Source organism: Schistocerca piceifrons, chromosome 9, assembly GCF_021461385.2.
Source record: "Schistocerca piceifrons isolate TAMUIC-IGC-003096 chromosome 9, iqSchPice1.1, whole genome shotgun sequence".
Classification (NCBI taxonomy): domain Eukaryota; kingdom Metazoa; phylum Arthropoda; class Insecta; order Orthoptera; family Acrididae; genus Schistocerca; species Schistocerca piceifrons.
The window spans coordinates 223,937,274-223,954,425 of NC_060146.1; the positions used below are offsets into that span (position 1 = coordinate 223,937,274).

Sequence of the window (17,152 nt, forward strand, 5' to 3'; positions counted from 1 at the left end):
GAAACACACTCATAACTTCATCTAATTGTGGCCAAGTAACAACAGCTGCTGTAACTAATTTTCTTGGCCTTGCACCACTATATCAAAACAAAAAAATTCATTATATTAAAAATGTTAGTAGAATTCATACTCTTCAGAGATATAATGGGAAATTATATGTTCACAAAAAATTGACTTGGGCAGTAGGTTTTACAATAAAGAAGTAGACAGTTGACATTATTTGTTTCCTAACACAACTTCTCTTCTATACAAAATTTCATACAGAATTAAATTATAACAATTTTTTTGAGTTAGACAAATTTCTATTAAATTATGCAATTATTTTATTACTAACATTTCTGCATGTTTCAACTCTAAAATTAAATGTTTTGATACAACTTATTACTTTTTAAATTATGTTATACATTACTAACTATAAGTAAGTTTATCATTTCAATAGTCAGTCTTGATATTTTACACTGTAACTTCTAAACAATAATTTCAAACAAAAACTGTATTACAATATTGAACTACTATTCTTTTGAATTTGACAATTTTGTTTTAGCAAAATGCAGATGCATAAATATATTATTTCAATTCATTCAAATCTATACCTGAATAAACTGAGATAATGGATTCAGATATACATCTAATTAACTATGAAGAAAGTGATGGGGTAGAATGGAGACAGATAACAGAAAAATTTAAAAAGACAATAAATTAATCCAAAAGACAAACTTTCAACAATCTCACTGAAAACAGAAAAACTACAGAATGTCAGTGGCAATGTTCATAAATTCATTGGAAAACTTGAGAAGCTCTGTATTACATACAGATTATATACAGATCAAAATAAAGCAAAAGCAAATTATATTCCCGATTTAAAGATGTACCTAAATAGTTCAAAAAGAAAGAGAAAATCATGAAGCTTCTATACACCAAAGCACATTGAGATATATCTAATAAATTATTAAGTGATGATTTTACTTTAGAGAACAGCTTGCACAAGTGGTTTCAAGTTTAAAAGATAGGAAGAAAGGTGGATCAGACAACATCATGCCTGAGTTCTCAGAACATCTTGGTCCAGTTGCAGTGGAAACATTATTGAAATTAATTAACCAAACATTGAAACCACATATACCTGCCTTATTGAAAGAGAGTATCATTATACTAAATTAAAATCAGGGAAACCAGCAGATAATTTGGACAATTACAGGCCCATATTTCCCTGCCTCGTGATGACTGGGTGTTGTGTGCTGTCCTTAGGTGAGTTAGGTTTAAGTAGTTCTAAGTTCTAGGAGACTGATGACCATAGATGTTAAGTCCCATAGTGCGCAGAGCCATCTGAACCATTTGAACAGGCCCATATCTTTAACAATCAAAATAACAGGAAACTATGGACAAGATTGTAAATTCTTGATTGAAGCGGAGAACTTCTTTCTATGAACTAACAAAGATTTAGAAAATTCCATTCAACCACCGATCAAATTTTAAACTTCTCATGAGAAATAAAAGATGCCTTGATTAACAAGAAATCTTCCCTGGTATTACTTGTTGATTTTAATGGAACCAATGTTAATACATGGAGGGCAACATTTCTAGAGAAACTGAAAGATGTAAACATTTGTGGGAAAATATTGCACTGGATATGTGACTTCACACAAGGAATGTTATACCAAACTAAGATAAACAATGCATTAACTAAATATGTATAACAAATCCAAGAAGGGAGTTCCTCAAAGTGCAGTGACCAGTGAAAATTATTCAATACTTTCATCAATGATCTCTCCTGATACATATTTACAACAGAAGAAGTAAAAATTACATTTATGCAGAAGATTTCATTACCAAATGACAAAAGGAAACAATTATCAAACAAAATGGACCTGAAAATGTATTCGCAGCTGCGAATATAGGTGACACCCAACTGTAGAACGGAATGATGACATAAAAAATTTGTGCCAGACTGGGACACAAACATAGATTTCCTGCTTGTTGCTAGTGGTCACCTTAACTATTTCAGGTGGTATCAGCAGATAAAACTGCAATGAAATATCATAAAATGAACCAAGTAACAAATTGCACCAAGGATTGGTCACATGAAAACCTTATGGAAATAAATATGTACTTGGAAAACCTCCTAGAAAATACTTTCTTTGTGTCACTCTCACCCAAAATTAACTCTAAAAATTGAAGGGCAGTATATACAGCAGAACAAACACCTAAATGGTTCAAATGGCTCTGAGAACTAAGGAACTTAACATCTTAGGTCATCAGTCCCCTAGAACTTAGAACTACTTAAACCTAACTAAACTAAGGACATCACACACATCCATGCCCGAGGCAGGATTTGAACCTGTGACCGTAGCAGTCCCGCGGTTCCGGACTGAACACCCTAAATACTTGGCATGTGTAGGGATCAAAAATTAAACTGGCAGCCCCACATAAATAAAAGTGCTGAGAAAGCAAAAAAGCTGAGTCAGTGTACTGCAGACATTAGCCAGTAGTAAATGGGGATGTTCAAGAACACTGCTCAACAACACTTACACAACCTCCATAAGACCAATTCTAACACACAGTAGTGAAGCAATTGTTATGGCTACCACCAGAAATATCAGCACGTTAGAGATAGCCCAGAACCAAGCATTAAGAATTATAACTTGTGGAGAAAAATCATTACCTTTAGTATTCAAGAGAATTATAACTGGATTAGAACCTATTGAAAAAATATTCAAATGTTAAACATGAAAAACTGATTAATCTAGCTAATCATATTAAACCAACAAAAATAATCAAATTTTGGAAACATAATATAATTGGATAGATAAATCTACTCACCAATGCCAGCAGCTGGAGTCAGTGGCTCCTTCTTCTGGCAGAAGGATTGAAGGGGAGGAAGAGAGGTGAGGGGTCAGTGGAAAAGACTGGTTAGGTTTAGGAAATGGGGAAAGTTACAGAAAAGTCACCCATAATGTGCCAGACAGGACAAGAAGGAAAGAAAGATGGTTGTGGATTGCACTGGATGAAATCTGGAAACATAAGAGCTTAAGGTGGAAGATAGGGTAAAATGCAAAATGAAGATTACTGACAAAAACATCAAACAAGAGTTAGTAAGAGTGGGAAGATAGGTGCATTATATGTGGTAAATATGTGAGAAGGGAAGGGAGGGAGGGGGATAGAAAGATCAAACAACATACAATTGTTGTTGTTGTGGTCTTCAGCCTGAAGACTTGTTTGAGTCAGCTCTCCATGTCCTGTGCAAGCCTCATTACCTAAGAGTGACAACTGCAACCTAAATCCTTCTGAATTTGCTTACTGTATTTATCTCTTGGCTGTCCTCTACAATTTTACCCTCATACTTACCTCCAGTACTAAATTAGTGATCTCTTGATGTCTCTGAATGTGTCTTATCAATCAATCCCTTCTTTTGGTCAAGTTGTGACACACATTTATTTTCTCCCCAATTCTGTTCAGTACCTCTTCATTAGTTACATGATCTACCCACCCAATCTTTGGCATTCTTCTGTAGCAGCACATTTCAACTCTTCTTGTCTAAACTGCTTATAGTCCATGTTTCACTTCCTAACATGGCTACCACTCCAGACAAATACCTTCAGAAAAGACTTCCTAATACTTAAATCTATATTGGATGTTAACAAATTCCTCTTCTGAAACATGTTTCTTGCCGTTGGCAGCCCATATTTTATATCCTCCCGGCTTCAGCCATCATCTTATTTTATTGCCCAAATAGAAAAGATCACCTACTACTTTCAGTTGTCTCATTTCCTAACCTAACTGCCTCAACATCACCTGATTTAATTCAGCTATGTTCCATTACCCTTGTTTTGCTTTTGTGATGTTCATCCTATATCCTTCTTTCAAGACAATGTACACTCTGTTCAATTGCTCTTCCAAGTCCTTTGCTCTCTACGATGGAAATACAATATCATCAGTAAACCTCAAAAGTTTTTGTTTCTTCTTCCTAGACTTTAACCCCTACTCCAAAGTTTCCTTTGCTTTCGTCTGGTGCTTGCTTAGTGCACAGACAGAATAACATTGGGGTAGATAACAGTCCTGTCTCACTACCTTCTCAGTCACTGCTTCCTTTTTATGTCCCTTGACTCTTCCATTCCCCCATTATAATTAAATTTTCATCTCCCTTATTGTTGTTGTTGTTGTTGTTGTTGTTGCTGCTCCTGCTGCTGTGGTCTTCAGTCCAAAGACTGGTTTGATGTAGCTCCCCATGCTACTCTATCTTGTGCAAGCCTCTTCATTTCTGAATAACCACTGCAACCTATATCTTTCTGAATCTGCTTACAGTTGTCATCTCTTGGTCTCCCTCTATGATTTTTATAACCCACACATTTCTCCAATACCAAATTATTGATTCCTAGATGTCTCAGAATGTATCCTATCAACTGATCCTTTCTTTTGGTCAAGTTTTGCCGGAAGTCCTTGTCTCCGAAATTCTATTCAGTACCTTCTCATTTGTTACATGACTGACCCATTTAACCTTCAGCACGCTTCTGTAGCACCACATTTCAAAAGCTTCTAGTCTCTTATTATCTAAAGTGTGTATCATCCAAGTTTCACTTCCATACATGGCTACGCTCCAGACAAACATCTTTAGAAAGGACCTCATAACACTTAAATCTCTTTTCAATGGCAACAGATTTCTCTTCTTCAGAAATGCTTTTCTTGCCATTGCCAGTTTATGTTTTATATCCTCAAGCATCAGTTATTTTGCTGCCAAAACAGCAAAACTCATCTACTCCTCTGAAAGTCTCATTTTCTAATCTAATTCCCTTAGCATTTAATTCAGTGATATTCCATTATCCTTTTCATGCTTCTGTTGATGTTCATCTTATCCTCCTTTCAAGACACTGCGCATTTCACTCAACTACTCTTCCAAGTCCTTTGCTATCTCAGACAGAATTACAATGTCATTGGCAAACCTCGAAGTTTTTATTTCTTCTGCCTGGACTTTACTTCCTACTCCAATTTTTTTTTGTTTCCTGTACTGCTTGTTCAATGAACATATTGAATAACATCAGAGATAGGTGAGAACCCTGTCTCATTCCCTGCATGACCACTGCTTCTCTTTCATGCCCCTCAACTCCTATAATTGCCACCTGGTTTTTGTACAAATTGTAAGTAGCCTTTCTGTCCCTCCATTTGACCACTGCTACCTTCAGAATTTCTAAGAGATTATTCCACTCAACATTGTCAAAAGCTTTCTCTCTAAGTCCACAAATACTATAAATGTAGGTTTGCCTTCACTTAAGCTATCTTACAAGGTAAGTTGTAGGATCAGTATTGCTTTGTGTGTTCCTACATTTCTCCAAAATTCAAGCTGATCTTCCCCGGGAACTGCTTCTACCAGTTTTTCCATTCAGCTGTAAAGAATTAGTGCTAGTATTTTGCAACTGTGACTTATTAAACTGATTGTTTGGTAGTTTTCACACCTGTCAGAAACTGCTTTCTTCTTGAAGTCTGAGGATATTTTGCCAGTCTCATACGTCTTGTGCACCAGATAGCTTCCTCTCCCAAGGCTATTAGTAATTCAGACAGAACATCCCCTATTCCTGGGGCTTATTTTGACTTACATCTTTCAGTGCTCTGTCAAATTCTTCTCACAGTATCAAATCGTCCATCTCATCTTTATCTACGTCCACTTCCCTTTCTATAATATTGCTTTCAAGTTCACATCCTTTGTATAGATCCTCCGCACACTCTTTCCACCTTTCAATTTCCCTTCTTTCTTTAGACTGGTTTACCATCTGAGCTCTTGATATTCATACAACTGCTTCTCTTTTTCCATAATGCCTCTTTAATTTTCCTGTAGGCAGTCTCTATTTTTTCCCTAGTGAAATTTGCTTCTAAATCCTTACATTTGTCCTCTGACCATTCCTGTTTAGGCATTTTGCACTTCCTATCAGCCTCATTTATTAGACATTTCTATTGCCTTTCACCTGCACCATTTGCTGAATTTTTGAATTTTCTTCTTTCATCGGTTAAATTCAACATCTCTTGGATTGTCCATGGATTCCTACCTGTCCTTATCTTTTTATCTATTTGATCCTGTGCTACCTTCACTGTTTCATCTCTTCCATTCACATATGGAGTGCAACAACAACAACTGCTTAAACAACTCTGTGTGTGCTGTCACTAGTGTAATGTTGTCTTCATTATCCCTATGGGTGTGATATGTAGGGGTTATTAATATACTGCTAGATTACTCACTTAAAATTGGTTCTGGAAACACTCTAATTAGGCTTTCACAGGATAGTTTGCATCTATCTTCAATTATCTGCCACTTCAGTGCTTTTAGCATCTCTGTGACACAATGGAAGTTATATGGCAACATAATACTCCACACAATGTATTGAGAAGTGTACTAAAAGTGTGTATTGCAGACTCTGCAAGACTAAACCTAACACTGTTACATTACTATACGACAGGGAGTGTGCAAATCATGAGCAGCTACAGTAGCCACAAAAACAGGACACCATGTCTGTTATTCTTTAGGATTCCTAAGAACCCTAAGCAGTATGAAACATCACAGTACAGGACTGTTTAAGTACGATTCTCTTTTAACCTATAGATATTTTAAGCAACTCTCAAGCAACGTGTGATGCCTATTTCAGGAGCTAAATTTCCACCCGTAAGACTGTTCAACATCCATAGTTTTGCAATTATATGAGTGAGTATTTTAAAATCACATCATTGTAATCAAAATAAATCAAATGTTCCGGTAAATCATCTTTCTACAGATTATCTACAAAAAAGTTTGACACCTTATTTACAAACCTTCCACAGGCTGACATGGTCTGTGTTCATATCTGGCACCATTTTTTTCCCATTATCCTTTGGATCCACGTCATAGAAACCGACCGGGTTATGTATGAGGTACAAATCAACATAGTCTAGCTGCAGGTCATGCAGTGACTGCTTGAGGTGCTTCTCCACACATTCTGCACGATTTCCTGTCAATGGCAGCTGAAATAGAGGAAAATTCTTTTTTAAGTAATACTGGAAAACAAAGCTAGTTTCAATGGTTGACAAAGTAGGCAGGCTCATGAAGACAACTTATTTTGCTTGTATGTATACCATTTGAAATTATTTTCCCATCAGATGCTCACAAAAATCTTCACTGCACAGATGAGAGATATCAGAATAAGTTGAAAAGTAAGTCCCAGGACTTCCCATTCCAAATTGTTCAAGCAGCTGGGAATACTTGTCACCAGTTCTTTAGTACATATTTTCCTTTTATGTGTTTTATGAAGAAACCTGCTCTTCATGATAGCAACTGAGCAGTCCATTGCATGACACCACACTAAAGGAGGTGTCTGGCTGCCCTTTCCTGTGGCTATGAGAGCAAAATGCAACATTTAGATTAGATGTACTTTTTATTCTGTAGATCCACAGTGAGAAAACCCTCATCTAGGATAGGTTGTTAAACAAAGTGCGAAAGTGGTAGAAAAGTCTTACACATTTGTTGTTTAAGAGAAAACAGCAAATCCCTCACAAATATCTTAATGTACAACACAGAGAGGCATGTGTAATAAGGATAATATGTGGTGTTCATTCCAGAAGCTCTTTAAATAGTTTGGTACACTGACAACAGTCTCACAGTACATTTACTGCTGTATGAAGTCTGTTGTCAGTAAGCAATCAGTCTGAAAAGAAGTGTAACATTCTCAAACATAATACTAGAAGGTGGAATGATTTACTGTATACTAGCCCTCACTGTATCATCAGAGTGATACCAAAAGCAATGACGTGTATTCGGACATAAACATATGTGTTGAAAGAATTTAATGGGTAATAAAATTAACTTCAAACGCAAACTGAAATTATACCTGCTTGGCAACTCCTATTCTACAGAAGAATTTCTCTACATGTAGCTGTGTGATGTGATTGTGGCTTTATCTTTTTTAAGGAGAGAGGGATTGAGAGTTACTACACAAGATAAACAAATCATATACATGTTCTGAAAAGAAACACCAAAAAATATGTATTGCACTATTTTACCCCCTCTACTCACCCAAGTTTCATCAAGATCATTCACTGACACTTGTGAATGTTCTCCTGTTAATTGCTCTTGGTACCTGCCTGTGACAAGGGAGCCTATTTTACAAGGAGGTTGGTCTTCTATGGAATAAAAAATGCTTTTTCATAATTTTTTGGGCCATATAATGCTATCGATTACTTTATCTCTTAGCTAAGAGTCAACATTGCTTTGAAACTATTATTAAGCCCCTTAGTTTCAGGCTTCTCAGCAATAAAGTTGTTATGCTTAGGAAAGATCTTTTGCCAGAAACTAATGACATCTTCTGGAGTTGTCCCACTTCTAACTCTGCTCTGATAAAACAAAGCCTTTCTTTTCACCACATATCATTCCTTGTCTTCTCTTGTACCAATTATTGTTTTAGATATGCTTTTAGATTTGGCATATCCAGATGCAACTGAATTTTGTGATTGTGAGCATGCACTCTGACACTTTGCAGTGTACTTTTGTACAAATGTTCTTCAGCCGCAGTCTCAACACTGACAAAGTGTACATTTCTTATATTTTCCTGCACACTTCTTGAAAATGTGCCTCTGTATTTCCAAGTAATAAGCAAAAGGCCAAAGTTTACATTTCAGTTACAATGTGTTTAGTGCAGATGACGCACATTTCAACAAAGAGTGGGTCACCTTTCAACACCTAAACAACTACAGCTCTTTTTATTTTTAAACCAACTAAACAACATTTTATTGGTGTAATAGACCTATAATATCCTATGGATACAAAGCAGAAAAATTACTTGTACACAGTTCCACTGCTTATATGAAGACCATTTTCTTTTTTCAACCTCCGATTGCTTAGTATAGAAGCTACGCAAGCGGCAGAAAGTGGACATGCACTGTAGGCTACTGCCATTGCTGACCTCAAGGCATCAGTCTGCATTGCACTACAGCCATGTAAACATGGCTGCCGTCATTGTTGCTCACGCCAAGTGTGAATCACAAAGTGTAATTTGGTTTCTGCAAGCAGGAGGGAATAGTGCAACAAAAATTCATCGGACAAAGAGCCGAGTGTACGATGATAACTTCATGACTGACAGTGTTGTGTGTGAATGGTGCTGAAAGCTTAAAGATGGCTGCAATGACTTGCACAATGAAGAGGTCCAAGGACACAAGTCTGTCATTACAGCCGACCATGTTGAACAAGTTGACAGAATGGTTAGAGAAACTTGTATGTTCATAATAGCTGCTTTGTCTATGGAAATTTCAGAAGTTTCAAGATCCATCGTACATTCTATTGTTACTGAAAATTTAGGCTACAAAAAACTTTGTGCTCGCTGGGTTCCAAAAATGATGACGGATGCCCACAAAAGTCACCGAATGGCGTCAGCTTCGAATTTCGTTAGCCTTTATCACGATGAAGGAGAGAACTTTTGAAATAAATAGTTACTGGAGATGAAACTTGGATCCAATACAACACACCGGAAACAAAATGGCAATCACAACAATGGACGCACCCAAATTCACCAAACAAACCAAAAAAAAACTAACATTCAACAAAATAAAGGATTTGGCCACCACATTTTGGGACCGAAAAGGCGTGTTGCTTGTAGAGTTTATGCAGACTGGAACCACTATCAAGGCAGATGCTTATTGTGAAACTTTATGATGTTTGTGGAGAGCCATGCAAAACAAACGAAGAGGAATGCTGACTTCAGGAATTGTGTTGAGCCATGACAACGCTCGTCCACACACTGCTAGCACAACCCAACGGGTCCTTGAACAATTTCAATGGGACATTTTCAGTCATGCACCGTACAGTCCTGACCTGGCACCCAGTGACTTTAACCTTTTCCCTGAACTGAAGACATGGATAGGAGGGCAGCACTTTCAAACCAACGAAGATCTTCAAAACAACATCAATGCTCATTTGAAATCATTGGCAGCAACATTTTTTGAAGAGGATATTCCAAAGCTTGTCCACAGGTATGATAAATGCCTCAGTCTTTTCAGTGACTATGTTGAAAAGTAACCATAAGTGTACAAAACTTTTGGTAATAAAATAATTGTTTTCTATGAACTTGTCTTATTTATAGCCTATTGGAGGTTGAAAAGAAAAAAAGGCCCTCATCATATTTTGTTGCTCTTTTCTATAAACTCCACAAATAAGAAAGAATTTGTTTGCCATCCTTAAATTGGCATAATTTCAAGTCCACATTTTCATAATGAGAGTTATCTTGTAAAAGAGCTTCACCTTGTTCGCTATCACAAGATTTATCCAATATAAATTTTCATAAAGCCTTGCATTTAAAATTTTTTCTAATATTCCATTTTCTTTCTTCCAATCTATCAGTTTTTTCTAATGTTTTAAAAGTTTCCAGTTCAATTAAGTTATTTTCAGTTAATATTGATAGTTTCACTTTTTTCGTTCTTGCAGTTTCAGTTTCTGCTGCTGTGTTCAGAAATGCCAGACGTCCTCATCTTCAGGTCTCCATAACTTATGCTTGTTTTCAGTTCATTGCTTTTTCTGATGTAAGCCTAGGACCACAGCTCAAAAATCTGGATAACTGTTTGTTTTTGCTGTGTTCATATTTGAGCAGTTCATTTCAGCACACAATGAACCAGCTACAATGTCCATGTTGTTTATTCACACTGTGGTGAAATCATCTGAATTTATAGCATGGTCATAATAGTCAACAAATTATGTGAAATTAGCTTTACTAAAAGCTGTTGCTCTTGACAGGCTAGTGTTTTCAGGTTTCTGTGCAGTGTCATGTTCTTTGATATGGTTGAACTTAGCTGTCATATCTTATTGGCAGGCAGTCCTTACATTATATTTTAACCTTTTAATGCTGTAATCATAAGGCTTACATTATTCATCTACAGTGAAAACTTCTTGAGTGATGATATTTTATTTATTTATTTATATACTTGTTCTATAGATCTGTACATGTGAGCAAGTCACTCAGATGTGGAACGTGTCAACGTACATAATAAAACACATAGAATAAAGACATTGTTATAGTATTAATAACAGTGCACAAAAGTCATACTTATTAGCTTAAAAAACTAGTCAACATAAATGTGAAGATAGCAGTTTCATATTTAGGGCATTATTGCATCTATTTTAACCTTGAACAGTAATCAAAACTTCCCACTTTGGGTTTAAAAGTGACCCAAAAATGGAAATGAGAAAAACAGGAATTTTTACATTAGGGCATTATTACATTAGTTTAACAGTAAACAGTGTCAAAAAATTTAAAAACATCTTTCCAATCTGGGTTTTACTTATTTCTCTGAAAGAATTCCTCTAGTGAATAAAGTGAGGTCTCAAGTAAATAATTTTTCAAGCTACATTTAAATACTGATGTACTACTCCTTATACTTCTGATGCTGTTGGGTAGGGAATTGAAAATTTTCGTTCCAGCATACTTTACCCCTTTCTGAATAAGTGTCAAGTTCTTTAACTCACAGTGGAAATCCTCTTTTCTTCTGGTAATCTGATGTTGATGTCTGATCACTACCATACAGCTTAATATCAGCTACATTACAGTTTCTTAACCTGTAAAATAAGGCAGAACAAAACATCCCACATATATATCTGCAGCACTTTTAAGAGACTTTTTATTTCTTCCACAGTCTCTGCATATATTTTCTTCACTCACTTCTAGTTTAATATGCTCCTTTCTGGAAGTTCACACTATGTTACCCGATAATATAAGATGACCAATTTGAGAACGTCTTACCTTTGTGACAATAAAAAGATCTTCTCTCTTGATTTTTCCAGAATCAAGCCATTTCTTCAATGCCCTCCCAATTTGGGCTTCATTGTTATACCTCTGGGCTGTATCTATGTGTCTGTACCCAATCTCCAGTGCTGCATCTATCGCCTTCTCTATATCATCTCCCAGTGCCTGTAACATCAACGGTAGTGTGATAATTTGCATGCAGCAATTTACTTTTGAAGAAGTATGTTAATGATTATTTTCAGGTTATGTACAACTGGACTCTTTATCTGCTATCCTTATCTTAATATGTACAAGATCACACTCACACTTGTCAAATAATGGCAGTTATGCAAGTCAGTTAAGAAAAGAGACCTGTTTACAATTAACACTGCTACTTATCATTCAGCTAACAGATATCTTTATTACTGAATCTGGATAATCAGACAGCTATCAATCAGCACTGCAGTGATAAACATCAGGCATGTTTGTTCTAAACCAAAAAGAAATATGGCAAACAGTAGTGAGGTCGTTGTCATGGTTGTGAAATATTGGATCATATTTCTTCAAATTAAAAAGTAGATAATGTAAGAAAACTAATAATCAGGAACTCCAGAGCTGACACTGACACAGCCAAGGGATGCATTACAAGACTCTCAGTTGCTCCTAGAATCTACTGAGAGCCAAAGATACAAAAGGAAAATTATCCTTTAAGGCCAATAGTGAATGGAATCAATTCACCTACATGTAATTCGTCAAAATGTCTAGCCTGTGAACTAAGACCTCTAGCTGGCAAAACAGACTCTTGTGTGAAGAACCTGATGCACTTCATAGAATGTGTAAAGAGATAAATAATTTTACCTACAGACATCACGGTCAGCATGAACGTAAAGTCATTATTCACAAACTTGCCAGTAGATGAAACTGTCTGATCCTACAAGAGCATGTACCACCATATATATATGTGACCTCGATGAGCTACATTTGTCTTCAACATACTTAAAATGGCAAGGAAAATACTACAAGCAAACAGGTGGCTTAGCAACGGGCTTTTCCTGATCCCCGTTAGCAGCAGATGTATTCCCGGAGGCCTTCAAAGTGACATCACTTTGTTCAGCTGCCTTACACCCACAATGCTGGTTAAGATATGTGGATGATAAGGTCACTACATGGTCTCTTGCCGAAATAGATCTACACAGGTTTTGTGAATTTTTTAATAAAATGCAGAGGAAGATACAGTTCATGCTCGAGGTAGAGAAGAGTGGAGCACTTCCACTCCGGGGTGTGGAAGTATGCAGGACAATGGATGGCACACTACCGCAGAGACTATACCAGAAGCCTACACATATGCACAACTATTTGCATGCTAAATCCACCAAACCCCACCCCCCCTGCTGTGGAGAAGAACTCAGTTGTCTGTTCTTTGACCACCTATGTACAGCACATAGTGGTGCTCAAAACCTAACACATGCTCCAAAAATACTGCATACAACATTCATGGCCAATAGTTAAAGCCCTAAATCAATCCAATCAGCCATGGCAACAAACAAAAGGAATTGAGATAGGCAAGAAATCAACAAACTGCTGCCAGCAGTGTGCTTACCTTACGTGAAAATTGTCACTGACCAATAGACAACAGCACGTCCCCACCCTGTCCACCATAGCAACCTATCACAATAAAGTTTCCACTCCTTCTGCCTCAAGTGACCAATCACAACTAGGACCTTCCCAAATAATGATGTAATGTCAAGCTCAGTGAGTGGCAATGACAAAATATAAGTGACTCCTCAAAGGTAAAGCACATCAGTCCACCCAAAAAAGGCCACTCTGTCACCAAAACATTGTTTTTTTCCAGTAAATCTTTTAATGTTATGACATGGTACAATACTCAGAAAACTTTCATGTCAGCTGACTCTGGCTGTGGAAGCCAAAGCAGTTATGAAACTAGTTCTACAATAAAAAATAAGGGAGGATGAAATTTTTTCTTGCTCAGTATATGTTCTTATAAAAAAAAATTAAATACGTCTTAAATCTTTGGAACTGGCAGGATTCTTTCTTCTTCATTTCACACAAAAGGCAATGAAAAGAAAACAAAACTGTGTAAACAAATTAGAGAAGTAGAAAGAGTCACTCCTGGACTGACATTTGTTGTCCATAAATATTTAATTTTTTTATGTGATCTTTACCCAGCTACTCATGTTTTGGTCACTGCAGGCACAGTTTGTGTTACCACTACTTATCCAGAATAAAGAATCCCCTTGTTGGCATAAATGCTCATTATTCAGAAACAAATCTTCTTTTGTCAAGAGAAGGTGCAAAAATTCTCACGTTTTTGAGGGGTGAGAGAATTATTAGCTAACAAAGGTAAAATAGTCAAACTATTGAAAGTTCAGGTTGGAACATCTACAATGTAGGAAAAGATAGGTAGCTTCTTACCATAATTTGCAGACAGGCACAATTGCAATGCATTTAAACATAAGCTTCCAGCCACAGCCTTCATAAGAAAAAGGAAGAGATCTACATAGGCCTACCATTCATTCACATAAGCAAGCACACCTCACACACCCAACCACCAACTCGAGTCATGTGTGCGTGAGGAGTGTTTGCTTGTGTGAATGAATGCTATGTGTTTCCCTTTCTTTCTCTGACAAAGGCCATGGCCAAAAGCTTGTGTGTAAGTGTCTTTTAATTGTGCCTGTCTGCAACTTGACGTGTCATCTTTACAGTATGTAGCAATCTATCTTTTCCTACATTGTTAAAAGTTAAATAATGTCATATGCCGCAAAAACTGAACTGACATGCGCCGAAAGGTGGATGCAAAATATTGTGTGGAATTCTTCTTCTGAAGTCTTAAGAACAAAATTTAAGTGGTGAATCTAGGACTATTTTACAACCCCTCTATAGCAACAGCAAAGACAAGATTAGATCACTCACAGTGCACGCAGAGAGGTCTAAGCAATGATCCTTTGCACGTTCCATTTGTGGATGGAATGGTAAGAAGTCCTACTAACTGAGACACTGGGAAAGATGTACTGACAAATATGTAGATGAATACCAATATCAGCTGCCTACACACTGTCTGAAAAAGTAAAGACCTGTCAACATTTCTGGGCATTAAAATTTCAGTACCAAACAAAACAGCATGCCACACAAGTCAAATGGATATGCAGACTTTTAGCATTTAATGACAACTGGATGAAGTAGGCAGGATCAACATCAACTGCATTCTGTATACAGGGTGTTACAAAAAGGTACGACCAAACTTTCAGGAAACATTCCTCACACACAAAGAAAGAAAATATGTTATGTGGACATGTTTTCGGAAACGCTTACTTTCCATGTTAGAGCTCATTTTATTACTTCTCTTCAAATCACATTAATCATGGAATGGAAACACACAGCAACAGAAAGTACCAGCACGACTTCAAACACTTTGTTACAGGAAATGTTCAAAATGTCCTCCGTTAGCGAGGATACATGCATCCACCCTCCGTCACATGGAATCCCTGATGCGCTGATGCAGCCCTGGAGAATGGCGTATTGTATCACAGCCATGATACAATAGCTTTCAAATGCCCCTCTTGACTTTCATTTATGCATAAATGAAAGTCAAGAGGGTTGGGGTCAGGAGGGCGTGGAGGCCATGGAATTGGTCCGCCTCTACCAACCATCGGTCACCGAATCTGTTGTTGAGAAGCGTACGAACACTTCGACTGAAATGTGCAGGAGCTCCATCGTGCATGAACCACATGTTGTGTCGTACTTGTAAAGGCACATGTTCTAGCAGCACAGGTAGAGTGTCCCGTATGAAATCATGATAACGTGCTCCATTGAGCGTAGGTGGAAGAACATGGGGCCCAATCAAGACATCACCAACAATGCCTGCCCAAACGTTCACAGAAAATCTGTGTTGATGAAGTGATTGCACAACTGCGTGCGGATTCTCGTCAGCCTACACATGTTGATTGTGAAAATTTACAATTTGATCACGTTGGAATGAAGCCTCATCTGTAAAGAGAACATTTGCACTGAAATGAGGATTGACACATTGTCGGATGAACCATTCGCAGAAGTGTACCCGTGGAGGCCAATCAGCTGCTGATAGTGCCTGCACACGCTGTACATGGTACGGAAACAACTGGTTCTCCCGTAGCACTCTCCATACAGTGACGTGGTCAACGTTACCTTGTACAGCAGCAACTTCTCTGATGCTGACATTAGGGTTATCGTCAACTGCACGAAGAATTGCCTCGTCCATTGCAGGTGTCCTCGCCGTTCTAGGTCTTCCCCAGTCGTGAGTCATAGGCTGGAATGTTCCGTGCTCCCTAAGACGCCGATCAATTGCTTCGAACGTCTTCTGTCGGGACACCTTCGTTCTGGAAATCTGTCTCGATCCAAACGTACCCCGCCACGGCTATTGCCCCGTGCTAATCCATACATCAAATGGGCATCTGCCAACTCCGCATTTGTAAACATTGCACTGACTGCAAAACCACGTTCGTGATGAACACTAACCTGTTGATGCTACGTACTGATGTGCTTGATGCTAGTACTGTAGAGCAATGAGTCGCATGTCAACACAAGCACCGAAGTCAACATTACCTTCCTTCAATTGGGCCAACTGGCAGTGAATCGAGGAAGTACAGTACATACTGACGAAACTAAAATGAGCTCTAACATGGAAATTAAGCGCTTCCCGACACATGTCCACATAACATCTTTTCTTTATTTGTGCGTGAGGAATGTTTCCTGAAAGTTTGGCCGTACTTTTTTGTAACACCCTGTATAGGGTGAGGTCACACAACATGCTTCCCATTCAAACACTGCATTTGAATGTAGGTCATATGTGAGAAGATCGTGTTGCGGCTCTGTAGTGTATGGAGGAGAAACACCTATCAGCAGTGTGGTAGGATGGCAACCTTCTGAGACTGCTTTACAGATATAACTGCTGTGAAACCCCGTGTATTTGCTTCCTACAAAAAGGTCCAATAGGTACATCATTTTGGAAATCATGTAAAAAACCTTCAAATGCACGAGCAGTCGCAGCAAAAAAACGCAAATTCTGGATGTAAGAATTTGTCTTTTGATAAGGTTTTTAAACTCGCTGAGTTAGAGAGAATTTTATTTTGACCTTCTGCCACATTCACGTTTTCGATCCAGCTTGTGCCACAGAAATGCAAAGGAAAATCTGAGGAGGCTGTATATTCTGTATATTGACTTCTTTGTGCAGGTGAATAATGAAACTAATAATATAAGGCTCTTAAAATTGTGCAATTTCTCAATTTGTTTGCGACATGCCAGTTTTGAAAGCTCCATGAACTACATGCAGGCTGCAACTAACTAACTGTAAGAGTTCCGTGCTTTCAGAAAATTCTTTTACCTCATTATTCAAGGCCTTCCAAACTTTAAAATTCACTTTTGGTCCAGCCATAGACAAG

The 17,152-nt window shown here is 37.6% G+C and overlaps 1 protein-coding gene across 1 annotated transcript in view; it reads right to left on the reverse strand.

Annotated features, from left to right (window-relative positions):
• LOC124717295 (1,5-anhydro-D-fructose reductase-like) overlaps positions 1 to 17,152 on the reverse strand; it is a 76,621-nt gene that overhangs the window by 48,578 nt on the left and 10,891 nt on the right. Inside the window, exons 2-3 of the mRNA XM_047244110.1 lie at positions 11,736 to 11,903; positions 6,790 to 6,978 (exon numbers count right to left, since the gene is read on the reverse strand). Coding sequence (XP_047100066.1) covers positions 6,790 to 6,978; positions 11,736 to 11,903 — 357 coding nt within the window. The remainder of the gene's footprint in view (positions 1 to 6,789; positions 6,979 to 11,735; positions 11,904 to 17,152) is intronic.